General features: G+C 52.3%; 9 protein-coding genes and 1 non-coding gene across 10 annotated transcripts; 6 read left to right on the plus strand and 4 right to left on the minus strand.

The window, feature by feature from the left end:
- Positions 1–1,413: 1,413 nt before the first annotated feature.
- On the minus strand, positions 1,414–1,872 carry J4E84_007821 (uncharacterized protein; the record flags this gene model as incomplete). The annotated part of the gene is made up of 1 exon (XM_049390400.1): positions 1,414–1,872. The coding sequence occupies one exon, from the start codon at positions 1,870–1,872 to the stop codon at positions 1,414–1,416; it is 459 nt and encodes a 152-aa protein (XP_049241860.1).
- Positions 1,873–2,145: 273 nt separating this feature from the next.
- On the plus strand, positions 2,146–5,464 carry J4E84_007822 (uncharacterized protein; the record flags this gene model as incomplete). The annotated part of the gene is made up of 3 exons (XM_049390401.1): positions 2,146–2,702; positions 2,749–3,098; positions 3,153–5,464. The coding sequence occupies 3 exons, from the start codon at positions 2,146–2,148 to the stop codon at positions 5,462–5,464; spliced, it is 3,219 nt and encodes a 1,072-aa protein (XP_049241861.1).
- Positions 5,465–5,525: 61 nt separating this feature from the next.
- J4E84_007823 (uncharacterized protein) lies at positions 5,526–6,639 on the minus strand (the record flags this gene model as incomplete). Its single annotated transcript, XM_049390402.1, has 4 exons — positions 5,526–5,689; positions 6,286–6,364; positions 6,419–6,545; positions 6,575–6,639. 4 exons carry the CDS (start codon positions 6,637–6,639, stop codon positions 5,526–5,528), a joined length of 435 nt encoding a protein of 144 aa, XP_049241862.1.
- A 1,652-nt stretch (positions 6,640–8,291) lies between these two features.
- J4E84_007824 (uncharacterized protein) lies at positions 8,292–9,307 on the minus strand (the record flags this gene model as incomplete). Its single annotated transcript, XM_049390403.1, has 3 exons — positions 8,292–8,723; positions 8,802–9,175; positions 9,226–9,307. The coding sequence occupies 3 exons, from the start codon at positions 9,305–9,307 to the stop codon at positions 8,292–8,294; spliced, it is 888 nt and encodes a 295-aa protein (XP_049241863.1).
- A 579-nt stretch (positions 9,308–9,886) lies between these two features.
- J4E84_007825 (uncharacterized protein) lies at positions 9,887–10,374 on the plus strand (the record flags this gene model as incomplete). Its single annotated transcript, XM_049390404.1, has 2 exons — positions 9,887–10,077; positions 10,143–10,374. 2 exons carry the CDS (start codon positions 9,887–9,889, stop codon positions 10,372–10,374), a joined length of 423 nt encoding a protein of 140 aa, XP_049241864.1.
- A 428-nt stretch (positions 10,375–10,802) lies between these two features.
- J4E84_007826 (uncharacterized protein) lies at positions 10,803–11,867 on the plus strand (the record flags this gene model as incomplete). Its single annotated transcript, XM_049390405.1, has 1 exon — positions 10,803–11,867. The coding sequence occupies one exon, from the start codon at positions 10,803–10,805 to the stop codon at positions 11,865–11,867; it is 1,065 nt and encodes a 354-aa protein (XP_049241865.1).
- Positions 11,868–14,289: 2,422 nt separating this feature from the next.
- Positions 14,290–16,089, plus strand: J4E84_007827 (uncharacterized protein; the record flags this gene model as incomplete). Its single annotated transcript, XM_049390406.1, has 5 exons — positions 14,290–14,450; positions 14,499–14,998; positions 15,051–15,370; positions 15,422–15,883; positions 15,934–16,089. 5 exons carry the CDS (start codon positions 14,290–14,292, stop codon positions 16,087–16,089), a joined length of 1,599 nt encoding a protein of 532 aa, XP_049241866.1.
- A 3,828-nt stretch (positions 16,090–19,917) lies between these two features.
- J4E84_007828 (uncharacterized protein) lies at positions 19,918–21,209 on the plus strand (the record flags this gene model as incomplete). The annotated part of the gene is made up of 2 exons (XM_049390407.1): positions 19,918–19,921; positions 20,050–21,209. The coding sequence occupies 2 exons, from the start codon at positions 19,918–19,920 to the stop codon at positions 21,207–21,209; spliced, it is 1,164 nt and encodes a 387-aa protein (XP_049241867.1).
- A 711-nt stretch (positions 21,210–21,920) lies between these two features.
- J4E84_007829 lies at positions 21,921–21,992 on the minus strand. The gene has a single exon. It is a non-coding gene; the product is annotated as a tRNA-Ala (tRNA).
- Positions 21,993–23,125: 1,133 nt separating this feature from the next.
- Positions 23,126–25,195, plus strand: J4E84_007830 (uncharacterized protein; the record flags this gene model as incomplete). Its single annotated transcript, XM_049390408.1, has 2 exons — positions 23,126–23,452; positions 23,501–25,195. The coding sequence occupies 2 exons, from the start codon at positions 23,126–23,128 to the stop codon at positions 25,193–25,195; spliced, it is 2,022 nt and encodes a 673-aa protein (XP_049241868.1).
- Between the last annotated feature and the right edge of the window lie 1,396 nt (positions 25,196–26,591).

The raw sequence follows: 26,591 nt of genomic DNA on the forward strand, positions 1-26,591 counted from the left end.
AGCATCCAATCTCTGAAATTACCCGACCCATGCAAACCAATGGAAAACATAACTATCTCACTACGGTAATGACACCTAAAGACACCCAGTACAGTACCATATCACCTCGTATCCCTCTTCCCCCCTCCCAACCCCCTCGTATGCCTCCCCGCCAAAACAGTCTGCCACTCCGGACTAACTAACATCTCCGGCTCCTGCCAAACCCCGAGACCAGTCCTCCGAGACCTCCCCCCGACCGGCTCGAATGACCCATGCCCATCCCACTGCTCATACCTCCACTTGTGCGACTTGATCGGCCCATGCTAGTGCCAGTGGTCATGCCACTGTGTCTGCCACCGTGTCCCATGGATGTTCCAGTTGTACCAGGTCCAGCCACACTGCCGCTCCGTCGACTATGTTTTGTTCCCGTACCGCTAATGTCGTGTCTGCTAGGGGGATGGTCGACGTAGGATGTTCCTCTGCCGTCGAAGCGGCGGGGGCGGGAGGATGCGCAGCCCATGTTAGGTTCGTGGTGTGTGGAGTTGAGCGCTAGATTAGGAGGAAGAGTTCTTCTCTATTCAGTCGGTATCGGTTAGGTCGTGCTCGTTGACAAGAGCGCCCTTGTAGGAGAATTCAGTGTTGAATTACGAGTGCGTGTGCTTGGTGTGATGTGCCTGATGGAAGTAGGTGGAAGCTTCAAATTGAGCTGGTCTTGAGTAAGTGGTAGATTATAATAGTGGTATGTCGTCGCATTTACTACGCGGACTGTGGAGTCCTTATAGATATTGGGAGTCCATTCTCCCATGTCTATACCTTTGTTTATGGTAGTATCGACGTCAGAGCTAGTGTCCATTGACCATATGACATACGCCAGGAACTTGATTTCAAGACACATGATCCTTGACTTGCTGCACTCCGCAGATTGCAGCCCCTCTTGCTTGTGTTTGTGGCATAGTCTGGGGAAACCGCGAGGCTTGGCGCGTTGAATGTGTGGCTCAAGCGTGCTGTGATTGGCCGGCACGGGCCGAGTGTGGCTCGTGAGTGTGGCGCCAATATACGCGACGCGTGTCCCTCTCTCGCGATAGCGATATCTGGTGTTGAAATCTTGAACCTGTTCGAGGAGCTTGGGGCATTACTTTTACTCCAACACATCCAGATTCCGGAGGAATCCTCGGCAAAGCAACAGAAAATGTCCAAAGGTTGAGACTCAATATTGGGATAGCAGAAAAGCCTCCTGTCGAACAGATTCGATACTCATGATATTAGATCATCTACAGTATGTAAGACCCTCCCACATACCCATGCTGTCGTCGCTGTAAGGCTAGGCGCAGAACAGTTGCGAGAGGGTCAGTCAATCTTCGCGATCCGAGTGAGCTCGATCGACCATGGAGCGCAGGACGAGATCTCAAAGAAGATGGCGTGTCATATGGAGGTTTATATCTTTATAAACTTCGTGTGTGATCCAGTGGCTACAATTGGACCTGGCTTGCCATCGACAAGCTTCCAGATGGTCGCTGTGGTGAAAGCGAGGGTTCCGCCAACCTTTCCTGCCTTGCCCTCAATTTCAATGGTGTCACCATCCTTAGCCCCGCTCAAATACGAGATGTGAATGTCTGTCGACACTCCTGCCTTGCTCCGGTTATCCCAAGCTGCGATAGCGATGCCACCAACCCAGTCTATCAGGGTCGCGGAGACAGAGCCATGGATGCTTCCGTGCGTGTTCACGTGGTTCTTGGTAAGCGGCAGCTGCGCGCGCACGACGCCTTTGGAGGCATAGGTCAGCTTTATGTCGTCGAGCAGGAACTGGTAGATGGGGCTGCTAGGCTTGCGGCCCTCCCAGAACTGCTGGACATGAGCGAGGATCTCGGGGTCGTTGGCTGCGTCGCTGGACATGGCTGGTGCGGATGCGGGAGATGTGACGCGTGGAAGTGTGAAGATCAGAATGACGGGGCAGTTGAAAATAGCGATGCAACGCGCGGCGGGGTCGGCGATACTATTCAGCGGCCGCCCTGCGATCAACAAGCGGCAGCTGTGAAACGGCCAGTACGCCAGTGTCAGCGGCCGGGGACGCCACATAGCCAGTCTGTCGCACCGGACCATGCTTCACTGCAGGCCACGACTTCCTCACGTACTCCAGACCCCAATGTTCGCCTACATACAGCCACCATGAGCGACCCCATAGCACCACCCCCGAGCCCGCCCCCCTCAGCACTCGATCACGAACATGACTCGCTCGGCGATAGCACCGCCGTGACGCCGGAGGCACCAAAGGCGGAGGCAGGCGCGCCTCCATTCGACCTCAAGGCCCTCACTGATCGCACCTTACACTTCTTGGCGACTGCCAGCAATGAGACGCTCGGCGCCTGTCTCGCTGGCCTCGGCGCAGGCACATATCTCATTCTCGGCCGCGTCGGGTTGGTGCTCATAGGCGTGGTAGGCGGCGTAGTCCTCCACGCGACGTGGGAGGGGCACCATGGCGACAGCAAGGAGACACAGGGAAAGAGCGCCGACGCGCGGAAGCGAGAGCTGGCCGTCGATATCGCCCAGCGCGTCCTCGATTGGCGGAACGACAAGACACCAGACAAGGGCAAGTCCGGAGACGACGGCTACGACTTCAATGTGCAGCTGTACTCTGGCAAGACGCTCGACTACTCAGACTTCAAGCCCGAGACTGCCGCTGCGCTGACGGAGTTGACGGATGCAGTCATTCGTGACTATGTCAAGTATGTCCTCCGCGCAGTGCCTAGATACTGTTCTAATGCAACGCAGGTGGTGGTACTCACCCCTACTGCCTTCCGAAGACACTTTCCCGAACTCGTGCCGCCAGACTCTGACCGCCTTCGTGCTTTCCATATCTGCACACCTCTCCCGAAAGCGACCAGCCGACAATTTCCTTGACTTCGTGACGCGCTCATCCTCCTTCATGATCATACTCCTGCAGGAGATCGCCGCCGCAATCCAAGCGTCCCCCGGTGATGTGCCAACCGAAGCGGTCGATATATATCTCAAGATGAAGCGGGATAGCACCCTAGCGAACATCCTCGACCCAGATTACCAGATGAAGCAGTTCAGTGTGGCTGCTGAAGATATTCTACAGAACTATCTTGAGCCGAAGACCTGTAAGCGACTCCCATATACAATTCATGCACGTACGCTAATCGCACCTCTCATAGACAACTGCGTGCCGGCACGGCTATTCCTGCATCAAATCCTCGCGAAACTTATACTTGAGATGATCGTCGTGAGCTGCTCCAAGCCAGAGTGGATCAACGGGTGGATTGTATATCTCCTGGAAGAGGGCGAGCCCGAGCTTCTCAATGCTATTGACGCAGGCGTTGAGGGCTCGTCTGAACAATTACAAGGTGTCAAGGAGAACGCGGAGAGCGAGTTAGGTGGTGCAGGAACGGCAACCCCCGCTGAAAAGAGGGAGCACAAGCGTGTGATGAGCAAGGCGCAAGAAGCTATGGACGATGCGATGCGAGAAGCGCAGCTCCTGAGCCAGATGATCGCCGAGGAAGACGCAAAGCGACTGAAGGAGCAACAAAAGCAAAGCGCGTCTACATCGACCCTGAACGATGACCAGTCCGAGAGCACCACCCAGGGCATAGTTACTCCCTCGTCTTCTGAGGGCGAAGCGCATGGCGATGTTGAGCACTCAGACTTGGCTATCTCAGGTCTCTCTGGCCGGTCCTTCTCAGAGACCACACCAGCATCTCCACCAAGAAGTTCCGAAGACCCACCAGGTCAGGAAGTCAAGAAGGCTTTTACAAGCTTTGATCAGCTTGTAATGCCCCAACCGCCTACTGCGCTCATGGACAACGCACCCGCGGAAAGACCACCACCGTTAACCCTGCACAACAGCACAATGTCCATCTTTGATGACAGCATGCCTGGAGAAAAGGGCACTATCAAGGCCAAACCCACAGCAGAGTATCTGATTCAGATCGAGCCAAAGTCCAACCATCACACCGGGTGGATGACAGCACGCAAGTACGCCGAGTTCGAGACATTACACGAAGTCATACGTCGGATAGCAGCTATCACCGGAACTTCTGGCTTCAACGAAGCACATGCTACACTGCCACCGTGGAAAGGTCACACCAAGGCGTCTTTGCGTGGAGAGCTGGAGCGCTACCTCAACGATGCTGTCAAGTACCAACCACTTGCTGAAAGTGAAGGGATGAAGCGCTTCTTAGACAAAGAATTGGGTTCAGGAAAGACACCTAGTGGTGGCTTTCCAGGGATTGGATGGGCTGGCCAGACCTTCGACTCAGTGGGTAAAGGGATGATGGGCGTACTTTCAAAAGCACCCAAGGAAGTTGCTGGCGGTGGCAAAGCTCTTTTCGGTGGAGTTACAGGCGTACTAGGCAGCGTAGCATCACCACTGGGAGGAAAGAAGAATCGCGAATCGATCAGCAACGCCGCCACTCCGAACGCATCCGGAAGTCCTCTAAGCCGTACATCGTCTAACACGGCGTCAATCCAAACGCGACAGAGTAGAGCCGAGTCGACGGTCTCCGAACTACCCACGCATATTCGATCGCCGAGCACGTTATCGCTAGTGACCAAACGCACATCAATGGACTCTGTGCGCGATCCTCACTCACCCGTCATCGACCAGCAGCCAGGACGTGAGGCGCCCATGGAACGTCGTCCATCGTACAACCCTGACGGGGACGGCAAGCGTTCGGGGAGGTCTTCCAGATATGGCTCCCGAAGTAACAGTCGCGCACCAAGCATGCGCGAGAAGATCGAAGATCTCAGCCCCATGATGGGAGGTGATCAACTAATCAATCTACCGCCAATGCCTAGCGAGATCTCCGACGACTATAGCACTATGCGCAATCAACCAGAACCAACCCCACCTCAGAAACCTTCGCGGCCATCAACAGACTCCGTGCCCTCACTACCCCGTCGACCCTCGGCCACATCGCTAACCTCATCTCCGGCCAAACCCTTGTCGAGGCCACGCGCAGCAACCACCCACACGCCACTATCCGAGCCCGAAACCACCGTTCTCATTGAGCTCTTCTTCGCCGTCATAAACGAACTCTACACTCTCTCCTCCGCCTGGACCCTCCGTCGCACCCTCCTCAACGCCGCGAAATCCTTCCTCTTACGCCCAGGAAACCCACAACTCTCCTCCATCACATCGCTCCTTCAGACCACCGTGCTTGACGGGAACGCGTCCGACGCCGGCCTAGCCTATCACATCAGAAAGATCCGCGAGAACGGCCTGCCAACCGAAGAAGAACTCAAAGGATGGCCAAAAGAGATGAGCGATGAAGAGAAAGAGAAGTTGAGGGTCAAAGCGAGGAAGTTGCTTGTGGAGAATGGTATGCCGCAAGCGCTTACGAGTGTCATGGGTCAGGCTGCTAGTGGAGAGGCGTTGGGTAAGGTGTTTGATTGTCTGCAGGAGCCTAGGGTTGCGAGGGGAGTTATGTTTGGGTTGACATTGCAAGGACTAAGGGCTATCACGCAGTAATGCTATATGTAACGGTGTTTAGGCGTTGGAAGAGATGGGCGTTGGTTTCATGTTGTATCGACTATTGAGTGCCTGCTTGTACGCTGCCGATTATGATAATGACACCGGAGGGCCGGCAGTGTGTCATCTCCGTAGCGAGTTCAGAGAGCACCAACTTCTTCATCTCCAGCACCCTCGCCTTCATCAGCTTCTTCCTCATTCGCGCCGGTCTTGTCGGTGGCGTCGCTGTTGATGATCCCTCTTCATCTTCGATGTCTAACATATCTTCGTCATTAGAACGCCCACAGCCAGGTCGCTATGAGCTGCCACCATGGCCTGCATTTCCGCCTTGTGCATTAGGACCATATTGTCAGAAATGGTATCGATAACTATCGACCTCAAGCCGGTGTCCTCGGGAAGGGTCGAAGAAAAGACATGATCGATGGCGAGGGCGAAAGATTCCACGTCCCAAAACCCATAGCGAGCGACGTTGAAGTACTTGACTGCTAGCTCTTTGAGGCCAGTGACATCGTACTTGTCAGCGATTGCATACATCTTCGAGTGCTTAAGAAGCTGGGGTCCTCCAAGACGCCCGACGAAGCAGCATTCATCGCAGATGAAGGCCTTGCAAGCCAAACCGCAGCTATCGAGTTCGCAGCGATGATGGGGACACAATGCCGTCCACTCGTCACATTTCTCTGTGCAAGTATGCGGGAAATCATACGTATATGGGTCACTCTTGGCATCCCAACCCTCAGACCGATGAATTTCGATGTTGGAGGGCGTGATCGGGCTCGTATGCTCATTCCTCGGGGTTGTAGAGGAGTCGGCCTTGTACCTACCCGTGTAAAGGTACTCGATGAGAGAGGCGATTACTTTCGGTTCGTCCTCGGGGAGATCAATGACATCGGTCTGCGCTTCCTGTTTGTCGTCAGATTCACTTCTTGCCAGACCTCGGGAATCTACCATGCATACCTTGCCACCAAACTTGAGAGCTCCAGTGAAGAAGGCTACTTGCTTGCACACGATGATCTTGTGAACTCTGTGGATGTCGGCTCCGCATTTGATGGTCAGGTCTGTGTATTCGCCGGATGTGAAACAGCTGTGATAGTGGTCAGCTTTGGGCTTTACGTATGAGCTTGAGGCACTTGCCTTTGGACCGCATCCACAATCTGAAGGCGCGGATTCTCTGCCATTTTCGGGTATCGCGGCGCTGGGCGCTGTGGTTCGAGATGTGTTGAGTGCACAAGCAAGACGCTCGATTTGCAGGTGGTGAGCTACCGGAGCGGACGCACTCTTCGGGTCTCGCTTAGGAAGATCATTCCGACGTGAAGGTGAAAGTGAAGGTGAGGCGCGAGCGCAAACCACAACACCTCGGTATCCTCCTGGGTCTGCAATGAACAAAGCGCAGTCATACATTCCAGCCACGTAGTTTGCAAAGAGAAGCTTCGTTATGCTAGACAGCGGTGATGGCTACGACCAATATAATCAAAAAATGTGCTGCGCTTGCCGCATACAAGACTGAGAACATCGCAATTATGTGAGACGGGTACCTATATATTCTGCAACGCATCCTTCAGATGGTGTCAGTTTCTAGATACAGTGTTCGTGATCCAGACGCGAGAGCCGGTGACGTACATCTCGATGCTCTCTTGTAGTTACGTTGCTTGACTTTGGAAAGGGTAAGACCCACTGTGAGCGAACTTGGCGATATAATATCACGTGTTCAGATTGGAAGCTTCTGCGTGAGCAGTATGCGGAGAAGAAAGCCGGGCTAAGAATGCAGGGTAAGATGGGGTGCGCAGGGGCTGTGCTGATGAAAGGAAGGCGCCGAAGGCAGGCACTGAAGGAGTGTTTCCCGCGAACTTCGGGTAGACATGTAGGATTAGCGCAGAATTGTAAATGCTGCAAAAGCGATTGGATATCGGAAAGTGCTCGACTACTTCACGGCACCATAAGTTTGTGCACCCCGGTAACCAGCCGAAGTTTACCCGGCTACCTCAAGACTTTGGTTAGTCCCTGCGTGATACAGATCAGAAACGCTTTGTATGGCTAGAGCAATCACTGAGCCATGTTTAGAGAGCATGGTGGAGTCGGAATTTCGACCACATCTGGACCACGGTACTGAAATCCCATGGAATTTACGTATTCGCCCATTAGTATATAACACCCTGCTTCTGCTGTTCCTCTTAGCTTTCTTCCCATCACGCAAACATCTTACATCCAAAGCCAAAACAATTCAAGGATACCACAAACCATCCACTACTACCAAACCAAAACCAAACAACACACCAACCAAAAGCCTCCCCACCACAACCAACAAGATGTATTTCAACACCATCATCATCTCCCTCTTCATCACCCTGGGACTCAGCCTCCCTATGTTCCCCAACCCCCGCCCATACATCCCAAGCGGCATGGGGACTCTCCCCCTCATCACCACCAGCGACTTCATTGTCGCACGGGCAAACGACAACGATGCCGATGACGAAGTTGTCATCCCCGACAAATGGAGGCACACTCACGGCAAACTGTTTGAAGAGACAGAGGCAGAGAAGGTGGTGGTTCAGAAGAGGGATTTAGGGGACTGCAAGGAGGGTATGTGGGGTTGTTAGGGAGTTGAGGCTATTGGAAGCCGGGGATGTCAGGAATGTGGGAAGTATACTGAAAGTATACTGCAAAACCCTAATCAGCCTGGAGCCTACGTTGACGTTGGGTCACCTCCTTTGCATGGTTTCATCTCGATGTATGCTGCAGACCTATTTTGACTTTTCGTTGTTCAGTGTGATCTGGTAGCGAGATTTCAATACCACACATGATACACACGCGCCCCGTACAATATGTGTCCTCATGCCTTCGCCTTCTCCGCATTTAACTTGTCGTTGATAGGCTGGAGCATGTTCGTCATGAACTGCTCATCCAGGTCTTGTCCCGAGCCCACACCTTTCGGCGGCTCCACACCCCATTCCGGGATAAGCCTCGTCCCGCCAAGAGTAATTTCTAGTACACTGCCACATGGGTACTCTTTCTTCTGTAGCAGATCCAACAAAGACGTCGCGCATGCGTCTGGCGTCAGTGCTTTATCTGTAGTCACGGAGTATTGCTTGAGTTTCGCAGCGTCGAACAACGGTGTCGCCACGGCACCGGGACAGAGAGTGGTAATCTTGACGCCTGTGAGTGACTCAGACGCCCCGAGAGACTTGACGAAGCCCACGACAGCGTGTTTTGTTGCACAGTAGAGCGGAGCTGCTAGGTTGCCTGAAATGCCGGCCACGGACGCCTATTCTCGTGTTAGACGTGCTACCATTGACTACGTGACGGCCCTTCGAGTCGACCATGATATGTTGGTATGACTTACGATGATACAAACACTAGCCCTTTTGCCCTTCCCCAGACTCTTCCTGATAGCCAATCTCGTTAATTTGATTGGATGGTTCACGTTGACCTCCACCTGCTTGTACCCTTGGTCTTCGGGGTCTTGCCAGAAGTTTGAAAACGGTGGGTCGAACAGTCCCGCGCAGATGGCGTATGCATCGGGAACGTCGTTCCATTGCTTTTCACATGCTTCGAAGAGCTTATCGAAGTCGGCCCATCGCGTTACGTCAGATTGCACGTAGAGGATGTTTGACTTGTTGGCAGCAAAGGTATCGAAATCGGATGTGGTCTTGAGGTCCGCGACGAGGATGCGTGCGCCGAGATCATGTGCTTGTTTTGTCACACAAAGGCCAATTCCTATTCATGTTAGATATCTGCCTTCCCGTCATTGGGGTTGGTATGAGTACCAGATGCGCCTCCTGTGATGAGGAGTATCTTGCCGTTTAGCGGCTGATCGATGGACGTCATTTTGGTTTCACACTTCACCATCGTGTTGGTTTCCCGCAGTTGATAACTGTTTATCGGGATTTCCCAGGAGCTGAAGTGCTCTGATAGTTAACGTTGCGACTCTACCTAGGTATTATGCGGCAGTCGGATAATAGCTTCCGCAGCCTCGACCGAACATCGCCGTTCCTTTAAATGAGGGGCTACGGGTAACAGAACGCCCCATGGCGGGCGCTACGGCTAGCCGTACGTGAGAAGGCCCTTTTGTTCATGTGTTGTCTGGAAGCTAAGGTCGTGCCTGCGATTGGTGATTGATTGTAAAGCGCAGTGGAGGGGTGGAGCGTCATCCTTAACGTTCTACAGGGCCATGGCGGGGCGTACAGTGCAAAAAGTAAACCGGTGACGTGGTCTGCAGCGACAGGTACAATAGTGAGCGTCGCATCAGTAGTTCAAAGTGGTCGGTCGCGAAAGAGCACATTGAATCGCGCAAACGGTACATTTGTGGTAGATGCCGATCAGGGTTCCTGCAGGCAGTGATGCGTCATCGACACGGCCCGCGGGCATCCTCATACCAGCCACCCGTGGACGCCAGCCACATTCGCGACAACTCAAGCAACATCAACCATGTCGACCGAAGAATTCATACGCATCACTGTTTTTGCGAACCGCAATGCTAAACTTTCTGAAGATGAGTTCAACGACCATTGGGCGAACAAACATGGTCCTCTCATCACATCATGGCTGCAGCGTCACGGCATCATCAAATACGTTCAAGTTAGCTTGCCCATCTCCTCTCCCTACTTGCGCAGTCCCTCGTAATCTTTACGCTGCGCAATTTGTCTAACAATACTGATCATTCCAAGTATCATACTACATCTAGATACAAAGCGCGCCTAAGCATGCCTACTCTTTCGTACGACGGCATGGCGGACTTCTGGGTGCGGAAGTACGAAGATTTCGAAAAGGCTTACGAAGATCCTTTTTACTTGGAGGTAGTGAAGAAAGATGAAGAGTACCTGTTCGATACTGAGAGTCTGCGTGTTACGGCTGGTGTGGATATCTGCGTTATCGAAGGTGGAAAGGTAGTGCAAGAGCACGTCCATAAATTCTAAATTACCTAGTTGCGTAGGCGTACAAAGAGAGGCCACATCCAGATGAGAATATCTGAAAGGCTGAGATGCAGATTGGTTCCATCACCTCTATTCCATGGTACTGCGATGGCCCACAGACGGCGAGCCAACCACACCTGCCACATTTCATACGATTCGAACGCACAAAGACGCTTTCCCAAGAGGAATGTCGCAAATTCTGCTGGGCACGCTGTCCTACAAGGGCGAGGCAGAAGTCTGAATCCCCTGCTTCATCTACCACTCACTACCTCCCGTACACGTAGAGCCTTCATTTCGCGTATACGAACAGACACCGATAGACCTGGTCTCACGATTTCTACCCATTCGGGCTCTTACATTCATTTCTCTTTGCACTGTAAGTCAAACCTCTGATACGAAGACCTTTCCTAACAGTACAGAAAACCGCAAACATGCCCGTCGTCCTCATCCCCTTCTCAGTAGCCAGCAGTCGATTTGGCATGAACGTCACGTACGATGCAGCGACTTTCCAACTAGACACGGTGACCTTTCCCGATCTTCAGGGCTCAACCATTACTGCAACCCCGTCTTCCAGTACTTCGCACTCAGATCTTCAGACTTGGGCTGAGGTAGTGAGACATGGCGTGCTACCCGGGTCGAAGAAGGGTAGGTCGTTATGGGATGCAAGGAACCACGAGCTATGCTTACGATATTCAGTGCCCAGATACATTAAAGGCGAGCCGTGGACTCCAGTGAGCGACGCAGTCGCAGACGCCCACGAAACCCCTGCCATCAAGCCGAAGTTTCACGGATTCCTTGAATTGCCTACTGAACTCCGCCTCGAGATCTGGAAACTTGCCCTCGATGTCGATACGAACGTGATGGAAGTGCGCAAGGCAGTCAGGAGGGGCAATAACCCTGCTCGACCCGTGTTTCTTCCCAAGTTCTGCTATACATCGCGACGAACCTTCGACGAGACAGTTGCCACCGTCATCGAGAATTCACAGATGATGATTTGCTCATACGCCGATAACCAGTTTGCACGCGCGTTTCTGACCGTAGAGCCAAGCCGCTTTGACCTCGTTCGTCACTTGGACTTCAGATTCTTCAGCCGCTTCAAGGAAGAGTTCGGTGTGAACGCTGATCTAGAACTTGCTTTCGAATGCAAGGGTCTGCGTACCATCAAGCTTAACTTCCACTGCAGCGATCTGATCAGACTGGAAATCGAGGATGGCTACGACTACTACGAAGACGATTTCACCCGTTACCCTGCCGAGGGTGAGGAGCTGTTCAACAAATACAAGCTTGCTCGGATATTGGACTTCGACGCGCTCAACGCAGTCATCATTGAGCACTCAGGGTGTTACTGTCGAATGGCCGTGGAAGCGGCCGAGGGCTTGGGGAGAATCATAGAACAGAAGTTCGCAGGCAAAGTCCCGAAGCAGATCGTAAAGCTTGCCTACACTCGTCAGCCGACCAGACTTCGTGAAAACAACACTTTTGGATGGAGTGTATAAAGTACACAGATAGGAAATCGAGCGGGACAAGAAGAGCATTGAATGACTGGAGTGGACAAGAGAGTATCACGGAAGGTCTCGTGCGGTACGTAGAGCTCACGGACAGTGCGCCTGAATTAGCCCTTTGCAATTGATCAGCCTAGATTTTGATGGTCAAGTCTCTAATCTTCTGGCGATGCATTCTATGGAACTTCAAATCTTGTTTGGTCTGCCTCACCGGGTGCTGTGGGCCATGCACAAGACACAACCCCATCACCATATCTTCTTATAGCCACCGTCCACTGAGCATGTGTGTCTGTGACGACAAGAAGGCGGCTGTGAAGTCGTCACGCTCGCTAATCTTCCGCCTTTGTAGATGTTTCGCTGAATTTCGTAACCGGTAAAGTTTGACAATTCCTTGGGACTCTGTTGTTCGAAACCGCCATATTCTAGGTTGCTGAAGGGTGGTAGAAAAGTTCCTCTTTCGTTCGGTCGCGGAAACTCGTTACCGGAGACGAAGTAAGGCCTTGCGTCGGTGTCGTGTTCAAGACAGTGGCCCGCCATCTTGTCGAGAAGTCTTCCCATCAGAACGTGCGTTTATTACAGGCGGCGACTGTGCTGTGCCGTCTCGTGAATTAGCTCAGAGGTGCCCTGGAGAGCACAGGCTCAAAGTCCGGCCCGTCGTTGCTGCTGGGTCAGTCTTCGCACCGTGCCACATCGCACTTTGTCGATGAAGGCTGTAAGTAGTGTTAAAATCTTGTTCACACAGAGGTCTCATCCATCACCGTGCCGCCTTTCCGCTCTCCGCTCCAGGAAGAATAGCATGCTTGGCGTGTAGCAATATTCCACCACAACGCCACCACCAGATGTGGCCGGTTAAATGTGTGATCCGCTATCGAGTGAGCTGCGCAGTCCCGGCCGACCGGGGCCCCGTCTTTGTCAGGGCAAGGCTTGGTATCAGGTCTCTAAGCGCCATCAATCACGACATGAGTGTACAACGCGAGTAGAGGACCGGGGTGGGGCGTTCTGCGATGGAAAGAGGGGCCCCACTAGCCCATTCGCTTGCGCATGAACAATATACTGTCGACTCCAACAGCTCGGCGCGTGGAACTCTCTACAGATGTATGCCTCCCAGGAAATTGAATGTGTCGCATCAGTACGAGCACCGACCTCGCAATTGATTACTCCCATGGCTGCCGCCGGTGCATGCCGCCAAGGCTGCACGTGGCCTGCAACATAGCTCCGACGTGCACCTGGACACCGTCCCGCCTCGTCGCTTGCGCGTATGCACAGCGCGGCTTCCCCCCTAACCATTTGCACACCCTATCCGCATGCGTACATCGAAGCCGTCTGAGCCTTATCGACGTCTGCCAATGCGAAAAACCATGAAACGACTTCGTCAGTACAATTGTTTTGCAAAGTCCAGTCACCGAGCTCCAGATCCGGCGCGCAGGCCCATTTATCCATCTTGGCTGGTCCTGGCATCGCATGGTAAGCTTGACCTACCGTGAGCGGACTCTTGGTTGGTTCGTCCAAGCCTTGAGTGCAGAACACCAAGAGGCATACCGGATGCTAAGCAAAATTATCCGCGGGACGAGTCGCCTGTTCAGATGGGGATCCAGAGTTATCGAGGCGTCTTACAATCAAGCCCGGGAGCGTCTCAAGCCTCAACGCTGGGTACAGCGGAATAGCAACAGAATCGGGGAACGCATGGCTTGATGGCGAAAATCACTCGGCAGATCGGCTTCGACATCTCATGATGGAGGAGTCTATCATCTGATGAGTTGAAGCAGACCGAGGCATAGAACCACCAGACCTCGCCAGCAGGCGCTTTTGCGCATGTCGCGTCTCCAAAACGCAACATGCTTTTGTCCTATCTGGCTATCACGAAGTTAATATCAAGGCGCTTTCGAGGGCCAATGAATGACAGCAACCCGTGTCTGGGTCTATTGTCAAATGTGGTCACACGTTCTAGCGCCACCAGGTTATAGACTTCTGGAAGGCAGCCGAACACCCCATGGGGAGACAGCAATTTGCATCGGACGTTGGATACCTCCGTTGGCGTCCAATGCCTAGATATGACAAGACGGGACTTCTCTGTTCTTGTAAGTCTAGTCCCACGGCGCTACGGGCCTGGTGCCAACAGATCGCTCGGTGGAGATTTCTTGGTATCATCTTACTGGTCCCTCCCACCGTTGCTGTCAGGCAGTCTTCCTGCAAAGTGCGGTACCCATGTCCGTCAACCCGCGGTGGAACAAGCATGGGAGTATCTCCCATCCGGGGTGTGGGGTCGCTTGCAGTGGAGGTGGATCGAATATAAGTACTCGACGCCGGACGAGGGTCATTCTCAACCCCAAGGGATTTCGCCCATCAGTAGCACAGTCTACTCGTCCTGAACTTCGGTCAATCTTTCACTTAACAGTTCCATCGTTCTTTATTCAAGATGGTCGGTATGCACGTCGGAGCCGCCAAGGGCAACAGTGCCGTCCGCGAGGATGTGCCTGAGTTCGAGAAGGTCATTTGGTACAAGGACCCAAACATGCGAAAGCTGTTCTGGCACTCGTCGGTCCTTTGCATTGCCTCCGCCACTACTGGTTATGACGGGTGAGTGGAGTTTCCAGTAATGCAGCGGGATTTGCTGACCATCTTCAGCATGATGATGAACTCTTCGCAGCAGATGAGCAGATGGCAGGACTACTTTGATGAGCCTACCGGTAACCGCCTGGGTCTCATGAACAACATGTACAACATCGGTTCAATCGTCAGCTTCTTCCTCGTTCCCTTCCTGACCCAGTGGACCGGACGTAAGATTCCAATCGCCGTCGGCTGCTCCATCATGATTGCTGGTGCCCTTGTCTCGACCTTCTCTACGAACTGGCAGATCTACATGGGTGGCCGTTTCATTCTTGGTTTCGGTAACTCTTTCGCCCAGATGTGCTCGCCTATTCTTCTTACCGAGATCTGCCATCCTCAGCACCGTGGTATCTTCACTGCCGTATACAACTGTCTCTGGAACTTGGGTGCTCTTTTCGTCGCATGGATCGCATGGGGTACATCTCAGGCGGACAACCACTGGTCTTGGAGGTCCATCACTCTGCTTCAGGCTCTGCCTTCATTCCTCCAACTCTGCTTCCTTTGGTGGGTTCCTGAGAGTAAGTCAAACACCACACTGCATAACGAATATACGCTGACATTGCTTTCCAGGCCCACGTTGGTTGATCTCCAAGGAGCGCTACGAAGAGGCCCTAGACACTCTCGCCTACTACCATGCCGGAGGTGACCGTAACAACGCCACAGTTCAGTTCGAATACGTCGAGATGAGGGAGGTCATTCGTCTGGAAGCCGATGCCAACAAGAACTCCAGCTACGTCGATTTTGTCAAGACCAAGGGTAACCGATGGAGGTTGGCCATTCTCATCTCTCTCGGTATCATCTCCCAGTACTCTGGCAACGCGCTCTTCTCCAACTACATCAACTTGGTCTACGAGGGTGCTGGTATTACCAGCGAGAACCAGAAGATGGGTGTAAGTATCGCTGAATTGTGGCATGAAAACACTCACTAACATTTGGATTAGCTTACCGGTGGTGAACGTATCTTGGCTCTCTGTGTGTCCGTCTACGCAGCTACCCTGATCGACAAGGTTGGTCGTCGCCCGCTCTTCCTCGGCGCAACCACTGGTATGGTCGTCTCATTCGTCTGCTGGACCATCACCTGCGCCATCTATGAGAACTCCGGCGACACCAACTCCGCAGCCGGTTACGCTCAGATTCCTTTCGTCTGGATCTTCGGTGTTTTCTACGCTTTCGCCTGGTCTGGTCTACTCGTTGCCTACGCTCTCGAGATTCTGCCTTACGCTCTCCGTGCTAAGGGTCTCATGATCATGAACATCACTGTGCAGGCTATCCTCGCCGTTGGTGGTCAGACGAACCCCGTCGCATGGGACAACCTTCCCAAGCACTGGAACTTGGCTCTCTTCTACACTCTCTGGATCACCGTCGAGCTTGTCTTTGTCTACTTCGTCTACCCCGAGACCAAGGTACGTACATGTCTAGTCTACTTGGATAACATTGCTAATTCGTACAATAGGGACCTACACTTGAGGAGATTGCCCGTATCTTCGACGGCCCTGCCGCTGTGGCTCCTGTGGACATGGACGCCATCGCCAGACAAGCTGCTAAGGAGCGCCTCAACAACTTCGGTGATGAGAAGGAGCCCCATGTCGAGCAGAGCCACGTTGTTTAGAGTACTGGACTTCACTCATTAGTAGTTCATGTCGCATGAATAGGAGAGGTTAGGCTTCGTAGTTTTGGCATTCGCTATCCCTAGAGCAGTCTTTGCTTCAATATACCCACTGCTTTGGTACACACTGTCTGATTCATTCTTGCTGTCCTAAAACATTCGCGCAGGACCTTCGGCGCTGACCTCGGGATCTCCCACGAAAGGCACGTGTTAGCGCGGTGGCCAAGACGCCAAGCCATGCTAATTTGATGTTCACCCCGCAATCATTTGAGCGATTTCCGCAGTCCGTCTCATCTCTTCTCAACCCGTCTTGGCATCCAACATTGAAGAGCCCTTCCGTGTCTGGCGCGTGAGCAAATTATCGTTCAGCTTCATCAACCACCCTGATCCTTCTTTATCCAGATAGCGACCCGAATCACACCACGTTCATCTCGGTCGGTCATGTTACCATCTTACTGACTTCAAACATTCCATCACTGGAGTTCCTCGGGAGCATGTCCGGACGCGACGTGCATAAGACGGCAGTTATAAATCTACGAATCGGAGAACCAGGGCGTTGACGCCGTATGCATCTTCGTCGCGCAGTATCGCGCCACATCGCAAGGGATGTGAGTTTGCAGAAATCGTAGAGCTAGTTACCCACCTCGCGGCTCGCACAATCTAGCTGATGCCTATTGCGCCTGATGACTGCATCAGTTTCCTTCAAAGAAGTGATCGTTTACACCAACTCAGTATCCAAATTTCGCCCATCATATACGCCTGGTCGCTGAGCCTGAAAGACTCAGCATGACCGACCCGCAGGTTGTCGGACGATGGCATTGCAAGCTCAGAAGCTACTCACCTGCCTTGTGTCCTCAGACAAATTTAACTCCATAGTCTCACTCGATGTACATCACATCCAGCTTCACAACGTACATGTCGAAGTAGAAGCTGTGAAAGGATATACTGTGCAAGTTGGGTGGAACCCGGCTAGGAACGCCAGCAGTCGGCATCAATACCAACGTGGACACTCTTTGTAAGCATATCGCGTTGGCTGGCTTAAATAGCTTGACAAGGCGTAAGTTCACGGCTGCATCTGCGACAACCTTCGCGACGTCGCCCTTTTCATCGTGTCTCCATACGGTCATTCGCCCCACACTAGCTCATTCCCTCTACTCGTCAATTCAGAATAACTAGACCAGTAACCAGATGGGATGACTTGTCTCGAGCCCGATTTACGGTGCAAAGACTCAGGCTGTCTTCTTAGGCTGAAGTTGTCTCCCAGTGAAAGCAGCGCTGGAGCGATCGTTTGAAACAACAGCTGCAGTTGTCTCACTCTTAATGAGACTGCAGATGATCGTCACTGGATTGTACTGGAATGCGCGCATTTACAAGCCTTTCTGCGAACTCTCATTTGCTTTGCTCAAAGCTTGGCCAGCAACACCAAGTAGATCAACATGCTCGTCAGCAATACGCCCGGGAATTCAGGCAGATGGCGAAAGAATTCACGGTCTTGGTGTGGAAGCTGACGATGTGATACTAGCCGCCGACAGCACATATAAAAGGCTTGCGTGTGTACTAGTCTGACTACCAGAGCCATCTGGACCGAAACCTCGCCAACAACCACTTCGAATACCTCGTCCCACTGTCGCCGAACTCTTCTTGTCAACATGAGATACTTTACTACCGCCGCGACTGTTCTCGGTCTTCTCTTCTCTGCCACCGCGGTTGCTACTCCAAAGCCCATTATCAACACCGACCTCCTCCCTCGTGACATGTCTGCCATGCCCCGTGGTATTACGTCCCTTCTAACCAGGGATGCTATGATGGAGCCTCGTGCCCTTCAAAAGCGCGCTACCTGCTTCACGGCCTGCAACTCGGGCTGTGGATCATGCGGCAGTATGGGCTGTCTCAGCGGCTGCCAGATCAATTGGTACGTTGGGCTACTACTCGGCATTCAGTCCGTTACGTATACACTTGGCATTCGCTGAAGACACTGAACAGCTCCATCTGCTGCGAGATCCACAATGGCAACTGTACTGACTGCGGAACTCAGTATGAGTGTGACCAGGAGTAACTCAGGGGTGAACTGGCTGTGGTCCGAAGGAGAGGTCTTGTTGAGATCGTTGATTATTGGTATGCGATGGAGGACATCTTGCTAAATACGCTCGTTACTGAATCATGAATATCATCATACCTAGGTAGGAGAGAACAACTCGGCTCTTTCCAGTGCGCTGCTCACTCTGATTGCTTCTTGCTCAGCATACTTCCTTGCAACCTTGGAAAGAATTTTCAAGTGAACTACTACATCAGCTTCTGATCGAGCTCTCCGGCCCTCACATGTGCAAACTCATGTCAGTAAAGACACCTGCGCCGAATGCGACAAAGCGCCCGGCTAAGCGAACCTCGGCAGACCCACATAGTCCTTCCTTGCTTGCTTCCGCATCCCCAATTCCATTGTCTTCGCATCAAACCAGCACCTCAAGGCCATCAACAAAGCAGTACAAGAGGCTTTGATGATATTTGTCGAAATGGAGATTCGATTCCACTTGAGCGCAGACTTGCGCAATCTGTTTCGCAAATCCTCATACAATCCCCCGTAACGTTCCACGGCACCCAGCACATTCTACATGCAATGGCGAACGCTCGGCGCCCTCGAGTAGAAGACAACATAAACGGTTTTGACACATACTTCAGCATAGATGCCGATGATGCAGCACTCTATGATGGATTTACCAACGACAGGACGAGGAACGCGTTCCTTTCGTTTATGCGGAAGGTCATCGCTAACCGGAGAAAAGACCTTCGCGGAAGAAACACAGGGGGAAGTATCGACAGGCTGTGGACCGCAAGGAGGAACCATTGGCTGGGCAAGATAGATAACGGCCGACAACCTGCGGCAACGGCAGTTGCGCCAGGCGCTGTTGCTCCAGCCCTTCCACCAGCCCTTCCACCAGCCCTTCCACCAGCCCTTCCACCAGCCCTTCCACCAGCCCTTCCACCAGCCGCTCCTCCTAACCCAGCGCCTCCAGTAGTAGCAGTAGCAGTACCAACTGGATTACAGCAGCCTGACAACAACGATGATGCGTCAGTGGCGTCATCGGAAGCCTCGAGCGGTGAGCGGTCGCCTACCTTTTTCCTTCAGAATGACCCTGCACGCAAACACTTCGTGGGCCCTACGGCAGGCCAGAGAAAAGACTTCTACAGTCATGACGACGGTCGTTGGAAGTTTGCAATGACTTTGCACCAGACTCGGCTCGACGATGGCAAACGGCATTTCAGCCAGGGATCAATGCCTCGCAAGTCCGTATGCTTATGTGTTCGAACCAACAGTACTGGTGAGATTGAAGAGGTGAGTCAAATACAAAAAGCACATTCAGATGGCTCTTCTAAACTAGTCTTAGAGCATTACAGTGAAATGTCTAGAGGCAATAACAGACGCAGAAAGGCAAGCTGCAGAACATGAGATCTTTATGAACAAGAGAATTAGTAGCCTCCACTGTTCTCACATGATCGCGTATCATGGCAGTAGCCACCGGAAATGCACTAAGAGATTCCGCAATCGCCCTGATGATCAAGTTTCAGAGCAAGACCTGTATAACATATACACGTCGTTCGCCGATCTTGGGACCCTTGCACGCGTCCATCGTGGACATGCAAATACTCCGCAAAAAGCTGTACCCGAGCACTTCATTTGGTACTTTCTTAGCCAAGCGACCGACGCACTACTAGCTCTGCAGCATGGTACCTGTTTATCACCGAATGCAGAACCCCAGAGTCAAGGCGAGAAGTGGCGGCCAATTGTGCACTCCGACATCAAAGATGCCAACGTATTCCTACGGTCCAATAACGATGGGTACCCTGCATATCCAAATGTCGTTGTATCTGATTTTGATGTTGCTTTTGAGCAAGACGATCCGCGAGATGTTGACAACAGACGGTATCAGGGCACTCCTGGAATGCAGCCACCAGTAAGTATTGAAGAATTCATCACGACGGAGGCATTGCTCATATATAATCAGGAACGAGAAAACAGCACGCAAATTAAACACGACTGGAAACCGGCTTACTGGGACGTTTCGGAAAAATCGGATGTCTGGAGCCTGGCTATGACAGCCTGGGCGCTGATGGTGGCTCACAAAGAGTCTGAAGAAACCTTCTACAAACGAGCCAGAGAAAGAACCGATGGTTGGTATTCCAATGAAAAACTAAGGGAAGGAAACGTCGGCAAAGATGGCGTTTTCCCAACAGCGTTGGAAGATCTTCCCAAAGAATACAGCGTGCGTCTCTGTAAGCTCGTCTCGTCCTGTCTACGATATCATCCCAAGAGACGTCCGACTCTAGATCGTCTGCGACAGGATATCGATAACAACCTCTCCAAGTTGGACAGAATGTACGGCGACGAGATACACAAGCCCGGAGACGCTATCGCTAAGGACTTTAAACTCGAATTTAGCAAAGATGACAGCGACGAGTGGGCGCTGTATGCTCCTGGCAAGGAACATATGTCGTTCCGAAAACGTCGGAAGCGAGCAAATACTGGCGCTCTTGATGGGAAGTTAACTGACTTAGTTGCTTCTTGGAAATCCAAGACCAGAGATGCTCAATCGAGTGCAGTGGCCCAAGGTCACGTACTAGATCTCGTCGACGGCGTCGTCAACAGCTCACCGGACGATGAGGTTAAAGCGCTACGAGAACACGAACCTCATCTGATCGCTTGGCGCTTCCTCTTTTCAAGTATGCGCAAACGTACTTCCTCTGAAGCCAGCGTCTACAACACTACGCAGAACACCGAGGAAGTTCTACGTGAAACTTTCCAGAGCGACACCAAAAGGGCAGTACTTGCGAAGCTTCGTGATACGATCGTTCCCATCGCTATCCGGACCGCTGAGTCAGACGCACAGGAGGGCGCTGATGATACCACTGATATCAAGAGTTTCGACACATTAAAACACGCGATAGAATGGGGAGTGGTGCTTTTGGATATCGGTGGAGAGCCCGGAACTCCGAGGTTGCGTGAGAAGACGGAGATGCATCGTGGCATGCTTGATTTCCTCTTTGATCAACCATTTGACCTGTTCTCACCGGGGAAGTCAGGCGCAGATGAGGCAGATGCCGATGATTCAGACTTTTCTAAGTCATGATAGCTATGTTCGCGTCCGCTCGGATCGTTTGTAGCTAGTGGTGCGGCGATGCTGAGGATGCGTCTTCCTCTCCTTTGTTGAGCGCCATACGTAGCATTAACAAAGCTTTGAACACTGACCCGCCACTGGATTCGCCAGATCATATAGCGATTGCTGTCTTCAGACATGCGGTCGAGTGGGGACAGAATTTGCTGCGAGCGAAGGGTGAACTAAAACTGTCTTTGCGAGATCGTACTTTGTTACATAAAGGTGTACACAATTACATCTTCCCCGATTCGGAGCTGCTGAAAAGACTCAGAGGGTAGATTTATGGGGTTGTTTGCTAAGTAGGAGTGTCGTGATTATGTTGGAGTGGGCACCCTCTTGTCGTATGTGCTCAAACCGATGCGCTACACTGATCGATCACGCTGGTCAGTATGCAGCTGGTGTCGCATATCTTTTACCATGGGGTTGTTGGAGAAGCGCGATTTTGTAATGCCGCCCACAACCACCAGACGCCTGAGGCTGACAAAACGGTTACAAAATAAAGACATCATCATACGATGGCTGTAGAAACGAGCATAGGGCGAGTTTTGAGCAAAGAACCTGCATCACCTGCGTAGAGTGACGAGTCGTGATGCCCGTCTTACCAAAAAACGCAAAAAATCCCAAACCTTCACCACACCTCTACACTCTCCCCCATCTAGGGCGCTGTACAGCAGCGCAAAAAGATGGACTTGCAGGGAATCGAACCCTGGACCACTCCCATGCTAAGGGAGTATTATACCACTAAACCACAAGCCCGGTTTTGCTCTTTTGCCAAGAGGACCGCCGAATTCACCGTCGCCCAAACGGGCGATGAGCGGTGATCGGTGATCGATGATTGATGAAAAGTCGCCAAATTGTAACGTTTATATTGTTATTTTGCGGCTCGACGCCTTGGGTGAGCGAGGCCTGATAAAAATTCGTGTTACGGGCCGGTGACATTTTACCCCCACTGAATCGACTTAGCCGTTCTCGTCGAAAACACCATGCAAGTTTGTGGGGCTGACTCGCGAAATATGCCGCCAGTCAAAGCTGATCTTTCATTGGGATACATAATTCACGCGAATGTTTCACTCGTTCTCTTCATCACTAATAGGGTAGCTTCTTATCGCTTTGCTAAGAACATGTACAATTATTTGCATACAAGAGAAGCTCATAGTGCCCCTGGGACACATCACATTAAGTGGCAGGTAGGCTCATTGCAGAGGTTCAACGTCCAGATATTGGTAGGTTGGAGGTGAAAGATACAACGCCTTCGCAAGAGAAGGCCTTCCTACCCTCCTTGCATCCAGGTTTGCTGTATACGGCCACATCCTGGCGCTCCGTAATTCATAGCGACGTATCATTAGTGCCTGATAGTTGGTTGATTTTAGTGTTGGTATTGAACCTAAGAAATCCTTCCACAACTGTGCAGAATGAGTACCTAGGTGAAAGTCAACACCGGAGCGTTATGCAAAAATACTATCAATAAGATACGATAGACATAGTGCTCGAAGCTGGCTTCAGCACTCCGACGATACAGGACCTCGGGAAGGTTGAGATAGGATCTTTCAGGTGCTCACGGCCGGCTGCAAAAGAGAACATCCTCGATACCTAGGTACAGCTGTCTTATGCGTACGAAGCAAAGTCTCCACTGAAAGCCTACGCTATACTTACAATTCACTAACACACAGGACATTAACACCTTTGTGTACACCGTGGTCGTGTAGTTGAACATGTGTTCGTAGGAGCCGAGTACCGCGCTAACCGCTTACGACGACATCTTGGCAGTCGCGCGGTCCCAACGCGCCAAAGATTCCAGACATCAACCAACCCCAGCTTTCGCGCCCGCTGCATCACCACCCAAACCGACCCGACCGACGCGGCAATCCCGTCGCAGTATCTCCGCCATCATGTACGGCATGAACCAAGCCTACCATGCCCCCGACCCGAGTGCGCAGGTGCCGAATCACCTCCTTCCCCATGTGCACCTGATATCCTCGTACCGCTTTCCTACTCTCCCGGGCCTCCAAGCTCCGCAAGCCCTCGAGTACCTCATCAAAGGCCCCCAAATCGTGCGCGACACGTCCCCCGTCGCGTGGACCTACCTCGCAGCCCCTCCCCAAGATGGCACTGTCATCCTCACATGGCAGCCCCCGCGCATGGGCACCATGTTCGCCTCGGACGGCATGGTGTGGGCTGATGCTGAGACCGCATACGATATGAACGTACGCGGATACGTATGTATACCAAGGCGTCATTTGCGCGCAATGCCTAACACCCTATAGACTCTCCAAGTCCTCGTCCACAACAGTGGCTACCACTACCCCGGCGAACCATATGCCGTGCACGCGCGCCATCGCTATCGAATCGCCGCAGGTCCTGGAAACATCGATCCCAATCTCTGGCTTGTGCATTACAAGCCCGCAGATCCACAAAGCAGAATGCCCGCCGCCCAAATACCCGTCCCACGAGAGGTCCAGGCCCAGTTCCAGATGCGCGCTCAACTTCAGCAAGCCGGACCGTTGATGCGCAAGGAATTCATGCTGGTCGATCAGGCGAATTGGCCAAAAGTCGAGTTTGGACACCAGGCGATGAGAGGGCCTCAGCCACAGGGCTACAACCCCATGTACCCAGGCAGGCAATATCCTGCACAACCTCCGCCAGCCAAACGCCAGCGCTTGCCGACACAACCTCAACCCCGTCAACCCGCTGCAGGCGTGCTAGCGCCGGACAACACTCTCGAAGAGGAGGAGAACGCGACACAAGATGCTTTCGATTTCCTCACTCCGCGCGAGATCAGCTTGTCGCGCTACAAGCAGCATCACGAGTGGATGGAGGAGATCTTCTCATCACCGTACGCTGTTGGAAAGATCGCGCCGATTGATCTAGGCCTAGGCCTCATGGGAGAGCTTGCTCCTCTTACTGCTGGCATCTTGGACGTCCCAGGAGCTGAGAATGTGGAGCCAGGAAAGGACAACTACCAAATCAAAAACTACTACAAGCTGGACGCAGACCAACTCAAGGACTTCGAGAAGCGTGTAGCAGAGTACACGAAGAACGAGCAGGCTGAGATTGACAAGATGAAGGCCGAGCACGCGAAGAAGGTGGCACAGTTGAAGCGCACCAGGACCTACATCAAAGCCGAACGCCGACTACGAGATCTATCTCGCTCCACCGAGAGCGACGGTGATGACGCAAACCCGGTCGAAGGAGTTGTACAAGATTTGGAGAAGTCGCTGGGTGTTAAGTTTGATGAGAAGAAGGCGGTTGTCTGTGTAGACAAGGGTGGTTTTATTGAAGTACAACAGCCCTCCCCTCCAAAAGCGCAGATGAACGGCAACGGAGCCCAACAGCAAGCGAACGGCACATCGAATGGCATGAACAACCAGGGCTCAATGGAAGATAACTCTGCCGCGAACCTCTTGGATCAATATGGGTCGGGATCACTTTCTGGCACACCTATCGGCAACATGTCCTTGCCTAGACTATCGCAACCACCAAGTCAATCACAGTCCGCCACCGGTACACCCAATGTACCACACGGCAACATGAACCAGTCGTCGGCATTCGATCAACAGGATACAAGCCTTGATGTAGGAGCCGATCTTTTGGATCTGGATGTAGAAATGTCCGGCATGGCGGGTGCAGGAGACAAGACTGATGACTGGACGATGAACGACCAGTCAGGCAATGCCCAACAGCCAGCCGGCGGTGTCCAGCAGCCAAACATGAGCAACAACCAGCGCCCGAACAACGTCGGCGGGATGCCTCAATCCAACATCGACGCTGATGCAGGCAGCATGTTCGACACCGCCGACTTTGGAAGCTTCGACAACATTGATAGTGCTGGAGACGCTCTGGCCGACTATGGACACGATGACAACCTGGGCTTGGACCTTGTCGATGATTCGGCGTTCGGCGATGCTTTTCACGGGACTGAAATGCATCACGACGAGACTGGTGAGGGTGACCACGCATAGTCTGCGTACGCGAATATGGATTTGAACCTGGACTAGCCAGTGTCCTGGTGTGTTGAGTACTATTCTAGTGGCTGTACTATTACGTTTTGTATGACTTGGAGTCGACGGCGTCTCTTTGCATATCCATGGCTTACTATCAGCCTGAAAGTTTTCATATACACAATTCTAGAGGCGATATTCTCTTGCTAAGTTTGCAACTCAGTTTATGGCTGAAGCCACACCGAAACTTGAATAGGAAGGTGCAACGTTGTGTTTGGCCAATGTGGTCTGGGTCGTCAGCAATGTGTCGCAACATGGCGGTGTTGAGGTCACGACTAGCGTGGTGTACAGCTAACCCGCAGCCATCTAACGCCGCATTAACAGACTAGGTGGATAGGTCTGGTTTGGCTATTCATTTGCGAGCATGTTGCAGAGATTCTAATCGCGAAGCCGCTTGCTATATATGCCGTGTATCATAAACAGCATGAGTGCATGCCCGATGTTCTGATCATTGATGCGGTGCCTTCTCATTCCCACACCGAGCTTGTCTTATTGTAAACTGCCATGTATTAGTACCCAATCCACGAGATTACATACTATGTTTAGCACTTCGTGTGCTTCTTGAGCATATACCAATCGGCCGTTTCGCCACGACTCTGTCCTTACGCGTCGAGTACTACACAGGCTTGATCACCAGTGTAAGCATCTCGCGCTTAGCTACATATGCACGATAAAGAATAAGCTGATGAGGAGCATGTGCAACATTTATACTGCTGATGTAGAATCAGCCCATAGCTGTTTTCGCTGTGCCATTTCAGGAAGCCCGTCTTTTGCTCATCTCAAATCCCTCAGAACTTGATGCTGTTCTCTCGCTAGAGCGTCCGCGCTCTCGACAACTCGCTTTGCTTCTTGCGTTAGCCAATACTTAGTGACTTTCAGGATGCTCACTAGAGCGCTCTGGTTGTTGACTTTCGTTTGCATCTTTTGTACCCCAACGTACTCGACTGCCGTGCCAAGGAAAAGTAGAAGAACCCGACAAGTGGACCCCATACACCCTGTACTGGGTGTCTATGGGCTTGGTATCGATACTGTACATCCTCGATTGGAGATACGAGAGTTGGAACGAAACAAAGACCAGTTCAATGTCTATCTGTTGGGCTTGCGACGACTGCAGAGCATAGGTCAATACGACAAGTTCTCCTACTATCAGATTGCGGGTAAGCTCTGGAACTGTTCCGTGCAATACCTCACCAGATACGTTCTTGAGATATGCTGATCGAAATCAGGAATACACGGTCGGCCCTATATACCATGGGATGACGTTAGCAAACATCCGAATGGAAGTAACGGCTATTGCGCTCATGGCAGCAACCTGTTTCCCACATGGCATAGACCTTATCTTGGCCTGATAGAAGTA

This window comes from Alternaria hordeiaustralica (assembly GCF_023758085.1).
Source record: "Alternaria hordeiaustralica strain BMP 2776 chromosome Unknown scaffold_18, whole genome shotgun sequence".
Taxonomy (NCBI): domain Eukaryota; kingdom Fungi; phylum Ascomycota; class Dothideomycetes; order Pleosporales; family Pleosporaceae; genus Alternaria; species Alternaria hordeiaustralica.